This window comes from Ambystoma mexicanum, chromosome 2p, assembly GCF_040938575.1.
Source record: "Ambystoma mexicanum isolate Mex_15411 chromosome 2p, UKY_AmexF1_1, whole genome shotgun sequence".
In the NCBI taxonomy this organism is placed as follows: domain Eukaryota; kingdom Metazoa; phylum Chordata; class Amphibia; order Caudata; family Ambystomatidae; genus Ambystoma; species Ambystoma mexicanum.
The window spans coordinates 942761330-942775152 of NC_090923.1; the positions used below are offsets into that span (position 1 = coordinate 942761330).

At 46.1% G+C, this 13823-nt stretch overlaps 1 protein-coding gene across 4 annotated transcripts in view; it reads right to left on the reverse strand.

Moving 5' to 3' along the window:
- Window positions 1-13823, reverse strand: part of EML2 (EMAP like 2) — a 511359-nt gene that overhangs the window by 102652 nt on the left and 394884 nt on the right. For all 4 annotated transcript variants that reach the window (XM_069644710.1, XM_069644712.1, XM_069644711.1 and 1 more), the window contains 3 exons: window positions 10270-10369; window positions 9218-9372; window positions 4457-4582 (listed from right to left, as the gene is read on the reverse strand). In XM_069644710.1, coding sequence (XP_069500811.1) covers window positions 4457-4582; window positions 9218-9372; window positions 10270-10369 — 381 coding nt within the window. The remainder of the gene's footprint in view (window positions 1-4456; window positions 4583-9217; window positions 9373-10269; window positions 10370-13823) is intronic.

The window sequence follows — 13823 nt, forward strand, 5'->3', positions numbered from 1 at the left end:
AATATGTCAAAGTGAAAGATCCTCTCTTCACCATCACCCTGCTGGGCTGTGCCAAAATCGCTCCCCAAGTTGCCGATCCTCATCTTGAATTGCATCCATGCACCTCCACTGCTCCTGCTCACACCCAACCTCACTCCCTGGCCCTCAAAGCCATTCCATCAGAGGAATTCTCCAAAACGAGTCCCACTCCACTGCTCGCGACAGGTGAGGACCAGTAACCCCGCTCCCCGCTTCCTATCAGGAGTGGCCACGTGGCTCACCTTACAGGACCATTAATTCTGTAAATACTGGCCCCGGACTCCGAATATCAAAATGCTTGTTTTTGCAAATATTGGCCCTAGACTCCTAACATCCGACTATTTAGGTTTTTGTCATCTGGTCCTTGGATTATGATCCCATAATACACCTTTATCACTTTATCCAGTCAAACCAAGGATATTAAAAAGGGTCCATAACAATGACTGCCTTTGCCATCCGATATGTACCAATCTGTATGTAATTTCTATTCAATGTGCTTTGTAATAAATAAAAACAAATATACACGTTTTGAAAAATGCAGGTTGTAATTACAATTGCGGGGGCGGGGGGGAGGGGTGATGACTTCCTACTCTCCTATTCTGCTAAAGGACAGAACAGGGATTGCTCACAGGCTGTTGGTTCGCCTCCCAGTCTACCAAAGCGTGCGATCTATTTCAATGAGCTTCATTTCTTATGGGAAATGGGCAGACACCATCCCAAAGATACAGAGGAAGCACGCAAACAGGTAAAGAAACAACGAGCCTTAAAAATAATGTAGCATGGAAATTAGGACACCGCCAAGACGGACAATAAACACAACCTCGCAAAGGAAGAGTTTGTTAAACAAAGAAGCAGGAAAGGTCTAGAAGAGCAAGCGGATGGAGAAACAACAAGTTGTTAAAATTCACAAGTTCCCAAAAGACAGCTGGCAAACGAGAGCGACAAACGCCAGCCAGTCCAATATTACAACCAGTCCAATATCGCGGAGGGTGGCGGGCCCATTGCAGACAGGTGTGCAACTCTCAGTGAACACATGCTTCTGTGATCCGACTGAGAAAGCGAATACCACGAAGGTGGGCAAGAAGACCGTGCATTACTTGGGTGCCAAGAGGCGGCTCTGTTTCCAGAGCTTGCCACGGGCATGGTCATTGTTACTAGCCAGACCGATGAGATGAGAAGGCAGCGCGGATCCCATTCGGGCAGTAGGGCTTTCAGTGGTTATGAACACCAAGCCTGTCCTTGTGCCAGTGCAGAGGATGGCAGCTGCCCCCTCTGTCAGCCAAGGCGCCGCCTCAGCCTGTCACATGCTCCGATTATGTACAGATAACAAGAGGCAGCCATGTACTTCCCCATAGGAATACATAAACTGAACCTTCATGGCAACATAGAAGATGCTCCGCTTGAAGTATGTACTATAACGCAATGTACTCATGTGTGTACACATGGCACCAAGTGAGCATGCCTGTGAATCATTCTGCGCACCCCATGGCTACGGTTTCCAACCTCTTCGGCTAGTTGGGTTCTCCAAACACTTGTTTCTTCGAGTGTAGAGGACCGCAGCTGCATTGGTTTGGTTTATATATTTTCAAATCATTACAGCCGGCAGGGCGTGCAGGGTGATGGGGCCTGTTTTATGTGGTTAATTTGAGCATTTCGTTTGTCACGGCTGGCCTACCATGAACTTAAAAAGGCTGTCTCAACAACACGCTTGTACATATTGGGGATCTATGGGATGTGTCCACATGGGAAATACTGTGTAGTATAGTGAGCGGGATGTCGGGGGGTCACCCCGCAGCCCCAATTTTTTTTTTGGTTCTGTCAGAGCCGGTTGGTGTCCCCTGCAACCTCCGCTCACTGCACAGGACACCCCCCATCCCCCACCGGAGCCTTATTTAATTATATTTATTCAGGCCAACGCCACCAAAACACCTAAACGCATACCACGAGAAGTTTGTGTAATTAGAACTTCTCGTGGTGTGTGTTTTAGGTCTTTTGGTGAGGTCGGTCATTTCGGGTTAAGTAATTTCGTCCTAACCCGCTAATGGGGCCAATGCAGCAGTCCAAATGTCGGAACCAATAGGAGGGCCCATATTTGTTCCCATTTACAACCGCTGTTGTAATGTGGGTCCTTGGAACGGTGAGGCACTGTGCATGTCATCCATGCTTAATCTTTCCCTTGCATCCACCACCCCCCCCCCTCCAGGAGTAGGCAGTCCTGTGCCATCAGGGAGGAGCGCACACTATGGACGAGCTCCTGGAACGGTTGTGGAAATGCTGCATGCCCAGGCGGTCATGATTTACCTACCACCTAGTGAGATTGCCCTCACTGTGAGTACCTCTAGATAGAAGATTGGACCCATTCAATTTAGAAGCTGGCACTAGATCATGAGAATGGCAAGAGAGATAACATGATAGTCTGAGACAATCACTGCGAAGGCGCTATGAGTACCTCTAGATAGAAGATTGGACCCATTCAATTTAGAAGCCGGCACTAGATCATGAGAATGGCAAGAGAGATAACATGATAGTCTGAGACAATCACTGCGAAGGCGCTAGAGTCGCAAGACCGGGAGTCTGCAAGGCCACGTGGGTGGTTATTCGGCGGCAGGCTCTGCACGTTTCTTCCTGTGACCTTCGCTGCATGGAAGGGGCAAACTGGCCCATACAGAGTCTATGCAGCAGACTATTGCCTCATCCCAGGAAAAGTCAGATGACACCATCTGGAACTAGGTTCTTCTGCACTCATCCGTAACTTTGTAGACGCTGCATAATATTCACTACTTTCAATGTACGGAATGCACCTTTTCTCAATAATAAATCAGGGATGCGGCCTTTAGGACTGCACCTTCCGATTATTACCAAATACCAGGCAACCTGGGGAATTCTTAAGGGGTCATTACGAGGTGGATGGTGCATTTTCTGCAAGTCTGTCCTATTCAGGCTATTTCACCTCAGTCACTGTTAACTCTGAATTCTTTTTTTAAAAGCTTTTATGTTCATTTCCACCTTCAAAATGAAGGTGGAAAGGGATAATGTATAGCAGTGGTTCATACCACTACTGCAGATTTTTAAATGCAGAAAAGGAGCAGTACTTTGATTGCCTGGGCAAGGTGGGGAGGGGGCATCAGATGCCCACCCTTGCACACCCTTAGCATGGCTCACAACGTATTGAAGGGAAGTGCCCGCGCTTTCATTCTGCACAATCAAAATACATTTTTAAAATGTCTAGGCCAATTTGACATTTTGACTTCCAGCTGTGGGGTTGGGGAAAAATAGGCAGACTTTGCCAAAAGAGGACTTTACCTGTGGCGGCATTTCATTAGAATACCGCCAGAGACAATACTTTCAAAACCTGAATCTAGTGGACAGTAATTTGGTGGCATTTATGAAATACTGCTTGAATTATTATCACAGCAAACCCTTAATCATCCACTTAAAAAACGTTGCCCTTTTATGCTTTCTGACATGGACAAGATTGACATTTTAGGAAGCCTGGCTTTTGTACTTTCAAGCAGTGTGAATAGCTCATCAAGTCCGCCCAATTCGGCGACTTACACCTTGGCTCTCCAGCAGAAAAGGGGCCTGGATTGTGATGGGTGGTTTGGTCGGTCACAACCAACGTTGGAGTCCTATAGACACATTTAATTAAAGTGTTTGAATCCCCTCTGGTTTTCTACATGCCGGGCAGAATCTCCAGACCAGCATCTTAACATGTTCACTGATCACTGCAACCCTGGCCAGAGAGAGGGCTCTGAAGAGCTCATCAGTTACAGTCCTAGGACATCCGAGTCACAAATAAGTGCCACAGTTACATCCACCTCTAGCTGTGCTGAATGTTTGTAGCCATGAAGGCGCCTGGGGATCGACCAGATCAGAGTATATTCCGCTTCAAAAGTTTGTTCAGCTTTACGCTGGCCTGTAGTCAATTAAAAGAGCACCAGTGCTGCACCAAATGTCCCGCTTGGCGGAGGATAGCCATGATTGGAGGCTCGCCTCGCTCTAGGTACACCTTCCCAACCAGAGCCCAAATCTCATCATCATCACCATCATCGGAACCCTAGTGGATGACCAGGGAGTGAAAAGTTTGCCTTCTGAGGGTAGCATGCAGGACACAGGTTCCAAGTTTGGCAGGGCAGCCCAGCCTTTCACCCATCCACATCCGACAAATCAGGCAGTCGAAAATTACCGTTTAGTGAGTTCCGATGCAGCAAACACTGCAATAGCTATACAAGTTACATATACATACACACAAAAAGGTATAATTATCATTCCGATTCTTATCTGAATAAGGCGCTTCCCTACACCGGACGTTGAAAGTCCACTACACTCGGATATCCCCCAGACCCCCAATGAAAATGCATAGAGACGATGGAGACTGGGTATAAGTCAGAGATGCAACACCACCCGACAGGATGCTGTTCAAAGTACGGTCAGTTACCTGCACAAGCAAGGTGAAGCCGCCGGCCAAGGAGCCCTGGAGCACGGAATTCCGCGTGGTTCCAATGTAAACATTTTCCCCCTTTCCTTCTGTGATTGTACGAACTGGGCCAAAGGCTTCTGGAATCTGCGGGAAAGAGGAAGGAGAACACATGAGCATTTAAAAACACGAACACCTCCACACACTAAAAAATGACAACACCAATGAACGTTGGGTTAAAAAGCTCTTTGGACTAGTTTCCCCAATCGATATATTTATTTCAGAAATGTGGACTTTCTCTTTAGAAATCAACCTATAACTGATGATCTTTACATTTGCTATAGAATAATATGCATCCCACCAGTTACACTGGAGAACCACAACTTAGACCATGGACAAAACTAGTGGCTTCAGTCATTTCTTTCAGATCAAAAATTCAGGATCAGCAGTCCCACAAGGGTCCTGTGTCTCCCCCACGTTATATAAAGTGTTTACCAAGCCACTTTTCAACATACTTGACTATCTGGGTGTCTCCTACACTAACTACGCTGGCGACACCCAGATACCCATTCCACTCACTGGCGACCATAATGCTGACGCTAGAGCACTTAACGAAGTCTATTCAGTTATCCAGGCCTCGGTGGCACATCCTGGGCTTTGCCTTAATGATGAAAAAACTGAGTTGCTGATCCTCGGTTCGCATGCCAAATTGGCTAAACTAGATTCACTATTGATGGTAACATTATTAAAGTTTCTAAAGTAACTAAAACTCTTGGTATCTATTTGGACTCAACACTTTCTCTTACCAGACAAACCAATGCAGTGGTGTCTGCCTTGGCCTATACGTGTAAACTTATTAGAGCGTGCAGACCGTTTCTGACAACTGAAAACTGCATCATCCTTGCAAGAACCTTAACCATGGCAAAAATGTATTATTGCAATGACTTATATCTAGGTACCAGCCAAAGAAACATTGACAAGTTAGAAGTCACCCAGAATAATGCCATCAGGGCTGCCCTCAACATTCCAAGTCGATTTCATATCTCTGAAATTAGACGTAGCCTATATTGGCTCGCGGCCGCGCACAGAATCTCCCTGAAAACGTTAGCCTTAAAGGCTCAGAACAATCTAGCGCCCGAATACCTGGCCAATCGTTTCTCACGTCATTCTGCCAACCGACCTCCGAGGTCTGCTTATGTGCACACGCTGTCTATACCTAGTTTCAAATTTCAGACAGCAGGGGGGAGGGTCAAGTTTCCCAGTCCTCGCTGCCAACATTTGGAACACTATACCTACCGCATTTAGAACAGAACCTACCTTCTTTGCCTTTAAAAATTTCGCACTCGATGCACCGCCTTCCACGTAACATATCCTCACATGATCACCTACCTTGCAACTTACCCACCTTTAGTATTTCTCTACATCCTGCAGATCGCCTATGTATTACCGCTTGCATTGATTGGATTCACTATGTAATGATTGACCTTATTGTTTTGAAATCTGTTTTTTTTGCTGTCTCATCATGTATGTAACCACCTTCTTGAAACTCTGCGCGCAGATGCCCGAGGGCAAGGTGCGTAATATATAACCAAAATACAAATATAGGGTCAAGTGAGGTAAAGTTAATTCTGGAACAGAGAAGCGATATTCCAAATGGATCTGACTCGGGCTTGTAATACCCACACAAACACAGTAGCTAACTACTTTAACTTTGGGCTCTTTGCTGGGATGCGGAATTACCTATAGGTTTACGAGGTGGAAGGCACACCAGGTCTACGATGAGATCTGACACAATTTCTCTCCAAATACAAGATTCTTCCTCCATCGCAAGTGACGCCACTATTGTGCGAGTTTCCCACCTTTTCTTTCATGGACTTGCCCGATCTACCCTTGTTCAGTAGTTGACGGAATTGGTTATATACCCACAGCTAAACCATCCATGACCCGCCCCAGACGACCGATACCCTTGAGGCTCCAAGCACTATTGCACTGCTCTCCATAATAAAAAGGTAGGCACCTCTAGTGCTACTTAATCAATAGAAGATGAATATTACCTAAATTAGTACTTTTAAAATGTTCAATATACATTTAAACATATCTGTATATTACACGATGCTCAGCCTAGCAGCACACTTTCACAACTCTAAGAATAGACTACCTCCATGATCCTCAAAGAAGCACTAAGGTGATGTTGTATTGCACGTACAAGCTGATGAGTACCATTTACTGTACATGAATCCTTAAACTAAAGGAAACCGTGTTCATTTAGTCTTTTGTAGATGTAGGAAACTTGAAATATGAAGAGCAATGGTTAGCTATTTGAAAATTGATGCTTCTGAAGAAGGGGCTTCGACCCGGAAACACATTGAGCCCACTATTTTGTTTATATTACATGGTTTATTACTTTCACCTTTGCATGGTATGAATTCAACTTTGGCGCTGTCAAGATCGAATCTATTCATCTTAGAATGGATTTATTTCATGTCTATGTATGAACAGATACTAAATTGGGACTGAGTTTTTCTCAGCTTATATGGTGTGCAGGGGCGGGAGCGTCCACAAGACACTACTCGTTTCTTGATCCAAAGGAGCATTTTCTTGTGCCAGAATTGCAATGTATCCCTTGTACCGACAATTTATTTAGAAATACTAATTAATAGGCCTACTGTGTCCCCATTTGTCATTCTTAATAATGTGTGTGCAGCACTACATCTTGGCAGTTTCTACATTTAATCCTCCACAAATGGTGGGAAACAAAAGTGCTGAGCCCACTAACTAGACCACCAGGTGTCACACACGTGTCTAATGCCAACCATGAGCCAAAACTAAAAAACATTGCTCAGTAGCGTGAGCGATAAATCATCTGGCAGCATTCCTTCTCAACAGAATTAATGGGCCAGGGTTTCCCTTTTCTGGATTAGCAGCTTTGCTCGTCTTAGTCCCTCCCAATGGGCATTTCACATTTCCCTGCTGGTTTGTCGCTCTGTGCCTCTTTCCGTCTTCATAATTGCCCGTCAGTACCTCCTTGTTGGGTCATCAACTGGGAGGGATCTTCGGGATTTTGACATCCTGTTTCTGTGCCTCACTTGTTTCTGTATTTCTTGTAGTGCCTCAAGCAGTCAATACCTGAAACTTTGCGATTTGCTGTTTCTATGGCGAATTCGGTTTCATTGTTAATCTCCCCATGACCATCTCTTTGTGGTGGTTTCTGGAAGCCAGCTATTCCATTTCACTCTCCTCTTGTAGACCGGTCCACCTCCCCCAGTTTGTGTTTCTTACTGGTCTCACTTACTCGCTCACGCTTCCTGTGCCCACCTGTAAATTTGATGTCACTGTGCGTTGCTTTGTTTCTCTGGAAGTCCTTTTGATCTTTTCTTGTTTATGCGTTTTCCACACTAGGCCTTCCATACATGTGAATACGAGGACGGGGTGGGTGGTGAGGTGGGGGGTGTGTTTGGGGGAGGAGGCCAAGGGGGGAGGTAGTGGAGTATTGTGAGGCTAGGCAAGGCTTGGTATCATAGGCTATGGAGGCGAGCACCACTATTTTCTTGCATGCCCCGTGAGAAATGTGCTAGCTTGTAGTGAACGCAGGAGTCTCTCTGGTTGACTGTTCTGGCACTCTAGTGCCCTGCTGTTACATGTGCCAGTCTCTTTCTGAAGTCTTCATGCTGATACACTAGGGTGAGGAAACCAGACGGTGCATATTTATTTGAACAATGCGCTACACGCCCATAGCCCTCAGAGTGCAAACTAAACCAGAAAAACACAAACGAGAACACAAGAATAGACAGCAAACAACTTCCAAAATATCCTAGAGAAATACACTGCCCAAGAGACATTAATGCAACTCAACAAAAACAAATATCACGCTAGTGGCAAATAAACAATTACTCAGGGTCTTACAGCAATTTAGGAACAGAGGAAGATTGCTCCGACCACAGCCTACGACAATACAGCATTTGTTATTGCCCCGTGAGCCAGTCCTTAATTTGTGTCCTTCGTAGAAATCTTAGGTCTTGTCACCTGGACTCACTCTCGCTTGCAGCCAACACAAGACTATTTCTTATAGACTGGTTTCCAATCTCAGGTTAATTCACAGGAGTTTCTATGGTCCAAAATGAGCCCCCTTAGGTGAAGGGCCTTAATCTTGGGCAATACGAATATCCAGTCCTAAAGGTGTAGCTGCACGTCCATGAATAGGGTTAGCTGCAGCCACAGTCTTTTCAAACAGAGGTTTAGCAGCACACAAAAAGTGGTGGCATAGGCCTAGATACAACTGGAGGAAACAAAACAGTCCGATGATCACTAACCTCACTGCCAATCATACAGGATAAGTGGTATCAACCAAGAAAGTGACACCATGTGAGTATAACTGGGTGACAAGCAGGTCCGTTTGGCACGATTTATCACCTCTAACAGGAGATACCTGCGTCATACCTTTATCCACCCATAGGCAGAGATCCATACTACTTTTACATTGGTTGAGATTAAAGATCTCCTTGATGGATTTGCAACTCCCAGAGTGGCTATCAACATCATCTAGCTTGTGATTTGTCTGATGGGTCTGTGAGAGGACTTCTGCAACAACAGTCTCCATGCTCTTTGAAGGCGATTGTAAGTCTTTAGACACAGCTAGAGATAGATAATAGAGAATATGTTTTGGCCTACTACTCCCATCAGCAATATCCAGTACAGTCCAGTTAGGGACACCTAGTTGTGCGTCTCCCGGTGTCCTGTGATATCCCTATGGAGCCTTGCTGCAGATATCTTAAGGCAACTCACCTCATTCACCTGACCCTTCTGATAGTCCCGGTCCCACAGGATCATCTTGCGGTCCTTCCCGCCGCCGGAGACAATGGTGCCATTCTTGAGCACACAAAGCCCAAATATGCCACCTTCATGGGCACCCTGGATGGCATGGGTGATGCGATTCCCACCTGTGGGGAGGAAGAGCCAAAGTTCACATTTAATCAAAAGTAGAGACTCCCTCCAGAACACCCACCCATTTTCAGTCTGTTTCCAGGGAACACTGTGGGGGCTCGGTTTTCCCGGGGCTTCCAGATGACCACCAAAAACTCCCCACTTCATGATGAGCCCCCAAAGCACGGCTGGTAAAATGGTCATTGGTAGCACAAATGGAATCTTTCCAAATTTGAAAGCGACACAGTGAGAGGGAATATATATATATATATACACACATATACACACACACACACACACGATAATAGATATAAAAGATACCAGAGAAACATGATTTTTTGAGAAAGGCTGAATAAAATAGTTCACTACAGGAACCCTTTCACCCCCCCCAGCAAGAATAGAACAGCTCTACTCCACATATTTCAGTAGAGTCACCGCCAGCAGCAGAATGACGGTTCTAGCCCCTCTCGCCATCATCGAGGCTAGGCTCAGCTCTGTGCTCCGCCCTCCAGTAGAAACACCACAGATCTGCTCAGCCAATGCACAACCTGTACAGCTTTGCTCCCCACCCCCATAAGAACACAGCCCTGGCATCGCTCCAAACTTCATCACAATAAGAATCAGTAAGGCACTTTGTTGCCGCAGAGCTGAGCCAGCACAGGTCACCTCCCGGTCTACTAGCAAGAAGACCACAGCTCTGACTTCCACTCTCCAGCGCGAGCGGCACAGTCCTACATGCACTCCCAATCAAACCCAACACAAGAATAAATAGAATGAACTAATACAGTGAAAGGGATACAAAATACATTAAAAAGAGGGAATGAAACAAGCAGAGGAATAAAGAGAACAACCCATTTGTAGGACAAGAACAAGAGTCGAGCATGGGAATGGGACAGAAGTAGTCCAGTTCCTACCTTTCCCCCAGACATACAAGTTTCCACTGGAGTCTCCAGTCAGGACGTCGCCATTCTCTGTAAATGCAACACACAGCACATACTTCGGCTTCTCGTGTTTCTACCAAAAAAAAGACCACCAAATATTAGTAGCCATCACAGAATACACTACATGGAGCTCAAAAAAGGTAAGGGCAACCAAGAGCTTCCACCATAAACCTGATATCGACTCCAGCAGTGCCACCATACCCAGGACAATAAGCAGCGTAGCAATGAAAGCCAGAGCTTCTGTTAAGACAACATTTCTATTTTGGGAATTTTGCAGTCACTTTAGGGCCCGTTAAAGAAATGTTTACCCTAATTTTTAATTTTTGGATCCCTGACCTTTGCGGATCGGGGAGACTTATATTCAAGTTTCCCTGCCATTGCAACACTTCTGATTCATTTGGAGTATATGTTTCTGGATAACCAAAGATATTCCAATTCCCCAGGAGTGCTTTGTAAGCACTCCATTTGTGCACTAGTGTGATTATATCACCCTACATAGGATTTAGGCAGTAGGCTGGTGGCAGCCTTTAGTTTTGCTTCACCAGGGGTGCAAGATATTTTACAACATTTTGGCCCAATATGCCTTTTTGGTAGCCATTGGGGTACGAATGTCTTGCTCTCAATTGTTTTAGGTCCTTCTTTTGTTCAGGGTAACCATGGGATAGGCTTAAAATAGCTGCTCTGCACTTGTATGCTATGTGTTGGCCCACACATGGCAGTCCCTATATTTTTTACTGGTTTAGACTAGCTAGGCTCCTGGACTGTGTGAAGAGCCAAGAAAGAAGTGGACGCAAAGGACTCATTGTGTTGGTTATAGACTTTTATTAAAAAGGAAAATGAGTTGGAAAATAACTCACTGTCCCTATTCTAAGAAGCATTTCCCTACCTCAACCAAAACTAAGTGGCTGTCGAGTGTCAAGATGTCCAAAATAAATGTACGTCCCGAGTCCAAAATCCTATCCTTGCCCGCATACTCTAAAACTAACTCTGGTGCAAAGGGGATTTTCTCAGCTTCTCGAAGTGCACACATGTTCAAATCCAACATAAAAGTAAAAAGTGGCCAATGTTCATAGCTGCAGGGAAGGACCCTCTTCCCCAGGTTTCTCTCGAGGAAATGCAAACTTTAAAGCAAAAGAATAATCCTCTCCTGGCGAAAATGGTTCCCTTCCCAAATAACTCAGAATCCTAAGGGCATGGTTCTTCTTTGGGACTCTCCTTTGACTGTAATGCAATTTGGGAGTGGGTCTCAGACTCACAGGACACCTGGTATACTCCCCTGCCAGGTTTTCTTACTCATTGAAATGCAAATCAAAATCCCCAAAGGCCTGGGTCTTCTTTGGGATTCCATTTTACAGTTCCTTGTATACACTGGACTTTACCTGGTGTCCTCTTCTGCCAGGACTTTCATGCAGGACTTTCATGCAATGTCTTTACAAAAATACCGAACACATCTTGTATAAACAGTTCAATCAGTTTGCTTTACAAAAGATGGTTTACTCCCCTGCCAGATCTTAACAGGCAATGTCCCTTTGGTTTCTCTCTTTTGGTTCTCCCCTTACCCCATTCACCCGCCACCCCAGGTTCGTATTGTGGGTCCCAGATCGCAGTTCCACTGTCTAGTTCCTGTGCGTTCTTTCACGAAAGTACTTTGGTATCCCAATCCGTTCCGTGGGCTCACCGGTTTGCTTCTGCGTCTTTCCAGATTCCACGTCTGGTAGTTCTCTGGCTCGCACGGCCACGGCACATACCTCTGACAGGCGTTCAGTCTTCGTTCAGGGTTGCAGCTCCCTCAGCACTCGGAAAGCAAAATTTGCTTCCACGCGTCCTACCAGGGCCTCTGCAGAGTTGCCCTGAACATGCTGCACACCAGGCTTCCTTCTTGCTTGCTCAGTCATTCGGACATCTGTACTGCCACCGGTACCGCACTCTGACAGGCCAATAAGATTGTCCCAACAACTGTACTGTTGGTATTGGTTTTCTTCAGGAGTTATTACTACTCATCATGTCTTCCTCATCCCAGTTTCTGTCATGTTTTCCCTGTGGTATTGAGGAATACTGGCTATAGGCTTAGCAAGTGGTTGAGGGAGTTTGTTACAATATGCCATCAAGGAATGTGGAAGGGAGGGAACATCCCTAAAAGGGAATGGGGGGGGGATATGCGACTTCCTCGGATGATGCCATGCTATCCCCCGGAGAGTCACCTCACTCCATGTGTCCTCCTTCATATAGCCGCCCGCAGGGTCGGGATCAGGTAGCGGATGCCGTCCCCTGGCCATATGAGGAGAAGCTATCTCAGGGAAAGGAGTGATAGCATCATCATATTCATCACAACTGGCCAGAACACAGTCTGTGGGGGTGGTCTCAGTTAAGTGGAAGCTTCAGGGGCCAACCAGACTATGGTCTCTTGACCCCTTTGTGTCTTGCCTTCCATTGCAATTGGTGCATTGGCTCTGGCCAGCATGTGGTGGCATTTAAGGGGAAGCCCCATGCCTAGTCAGTTTGCTCGAATTTTCAGAATAACAGGTTTAACTACCCACTGAAGGAATTCCTGACATTTTTCACTTCCGCTACAATTTAAGGACCACATTTGGCCATACTGGCTGAAAATTGCTCCTGGGCTGATCTAGGGTTTGGGTTTTCTGCTGCTAGATGTCCATACTGGGACACCTCAGTCTTCCCGTGGACTCCACTTGCATTTTGGGTCAGGCCTTCCATGCTGCGACCATCTCCAGGCCGTTAAGCTGCCATCTTGCTGCCAGGGTCATCCCACTTTGGTGCTGGAAAGTGGAGCCACCTGGAAGGGTCTTGAGACTCAAGCAACATGCCTCACCCGCTCTTCAGGACCATTGTGTCTCCCCGCCATCGTTATCTTCTTTGTGTGACTGTCTTCTTTGGCTGGGCACCCTTTACTTGGTCATCGTGCCACCAGCTGCTGCTTTGCCAGGTGCCCTAGCCATCCCAGAGTCTACCTCTCTGTTGTTTGCCCTTCTGGCTTGAGACTCCCTTGTGGGAAGGCTGCTTATTCTTCTTTTCCACCACTGGGGCAGTTGTTGGTCCAAGGTTCAATCGAGTCCCTGAGTGGTTGCAATCTGTAAACTGCAATTAGGAAAGACAAGCCTTGGACTTCACCAGATTTTTTGCCTCATAGAAACAGTCTTTCTGGAAGCAAACACGTTACAATTACCTCTGGGCCCTTTGGCGGTGGCTTATTTAAGACTCTCATGCTCAGGGCTGCCTGTGGTTGTGATGATTTGCAGGCAATGGTGGAGTGGCTTTTCCTGAATCGTCTGGGGCTCCTTTTTCATGAACCAACTGCTGGATCTTTTCATTGGGGTCTCCTCTAGTCCTCCCTAGGATCACTTGCCACCAGGTCCTCACCAATGGGGTATAACTGGCACTTACTTGCCTTTTCCCCATACAGGTGGGTTGCCTAACTTTGTCCCGCATATTTCTATGGGAGCTTTCTACTTACCTGAAACTTTTCTAAAGTGAAATTGGAGGTCCTTACCTGTCCTGGACCTTTTCCT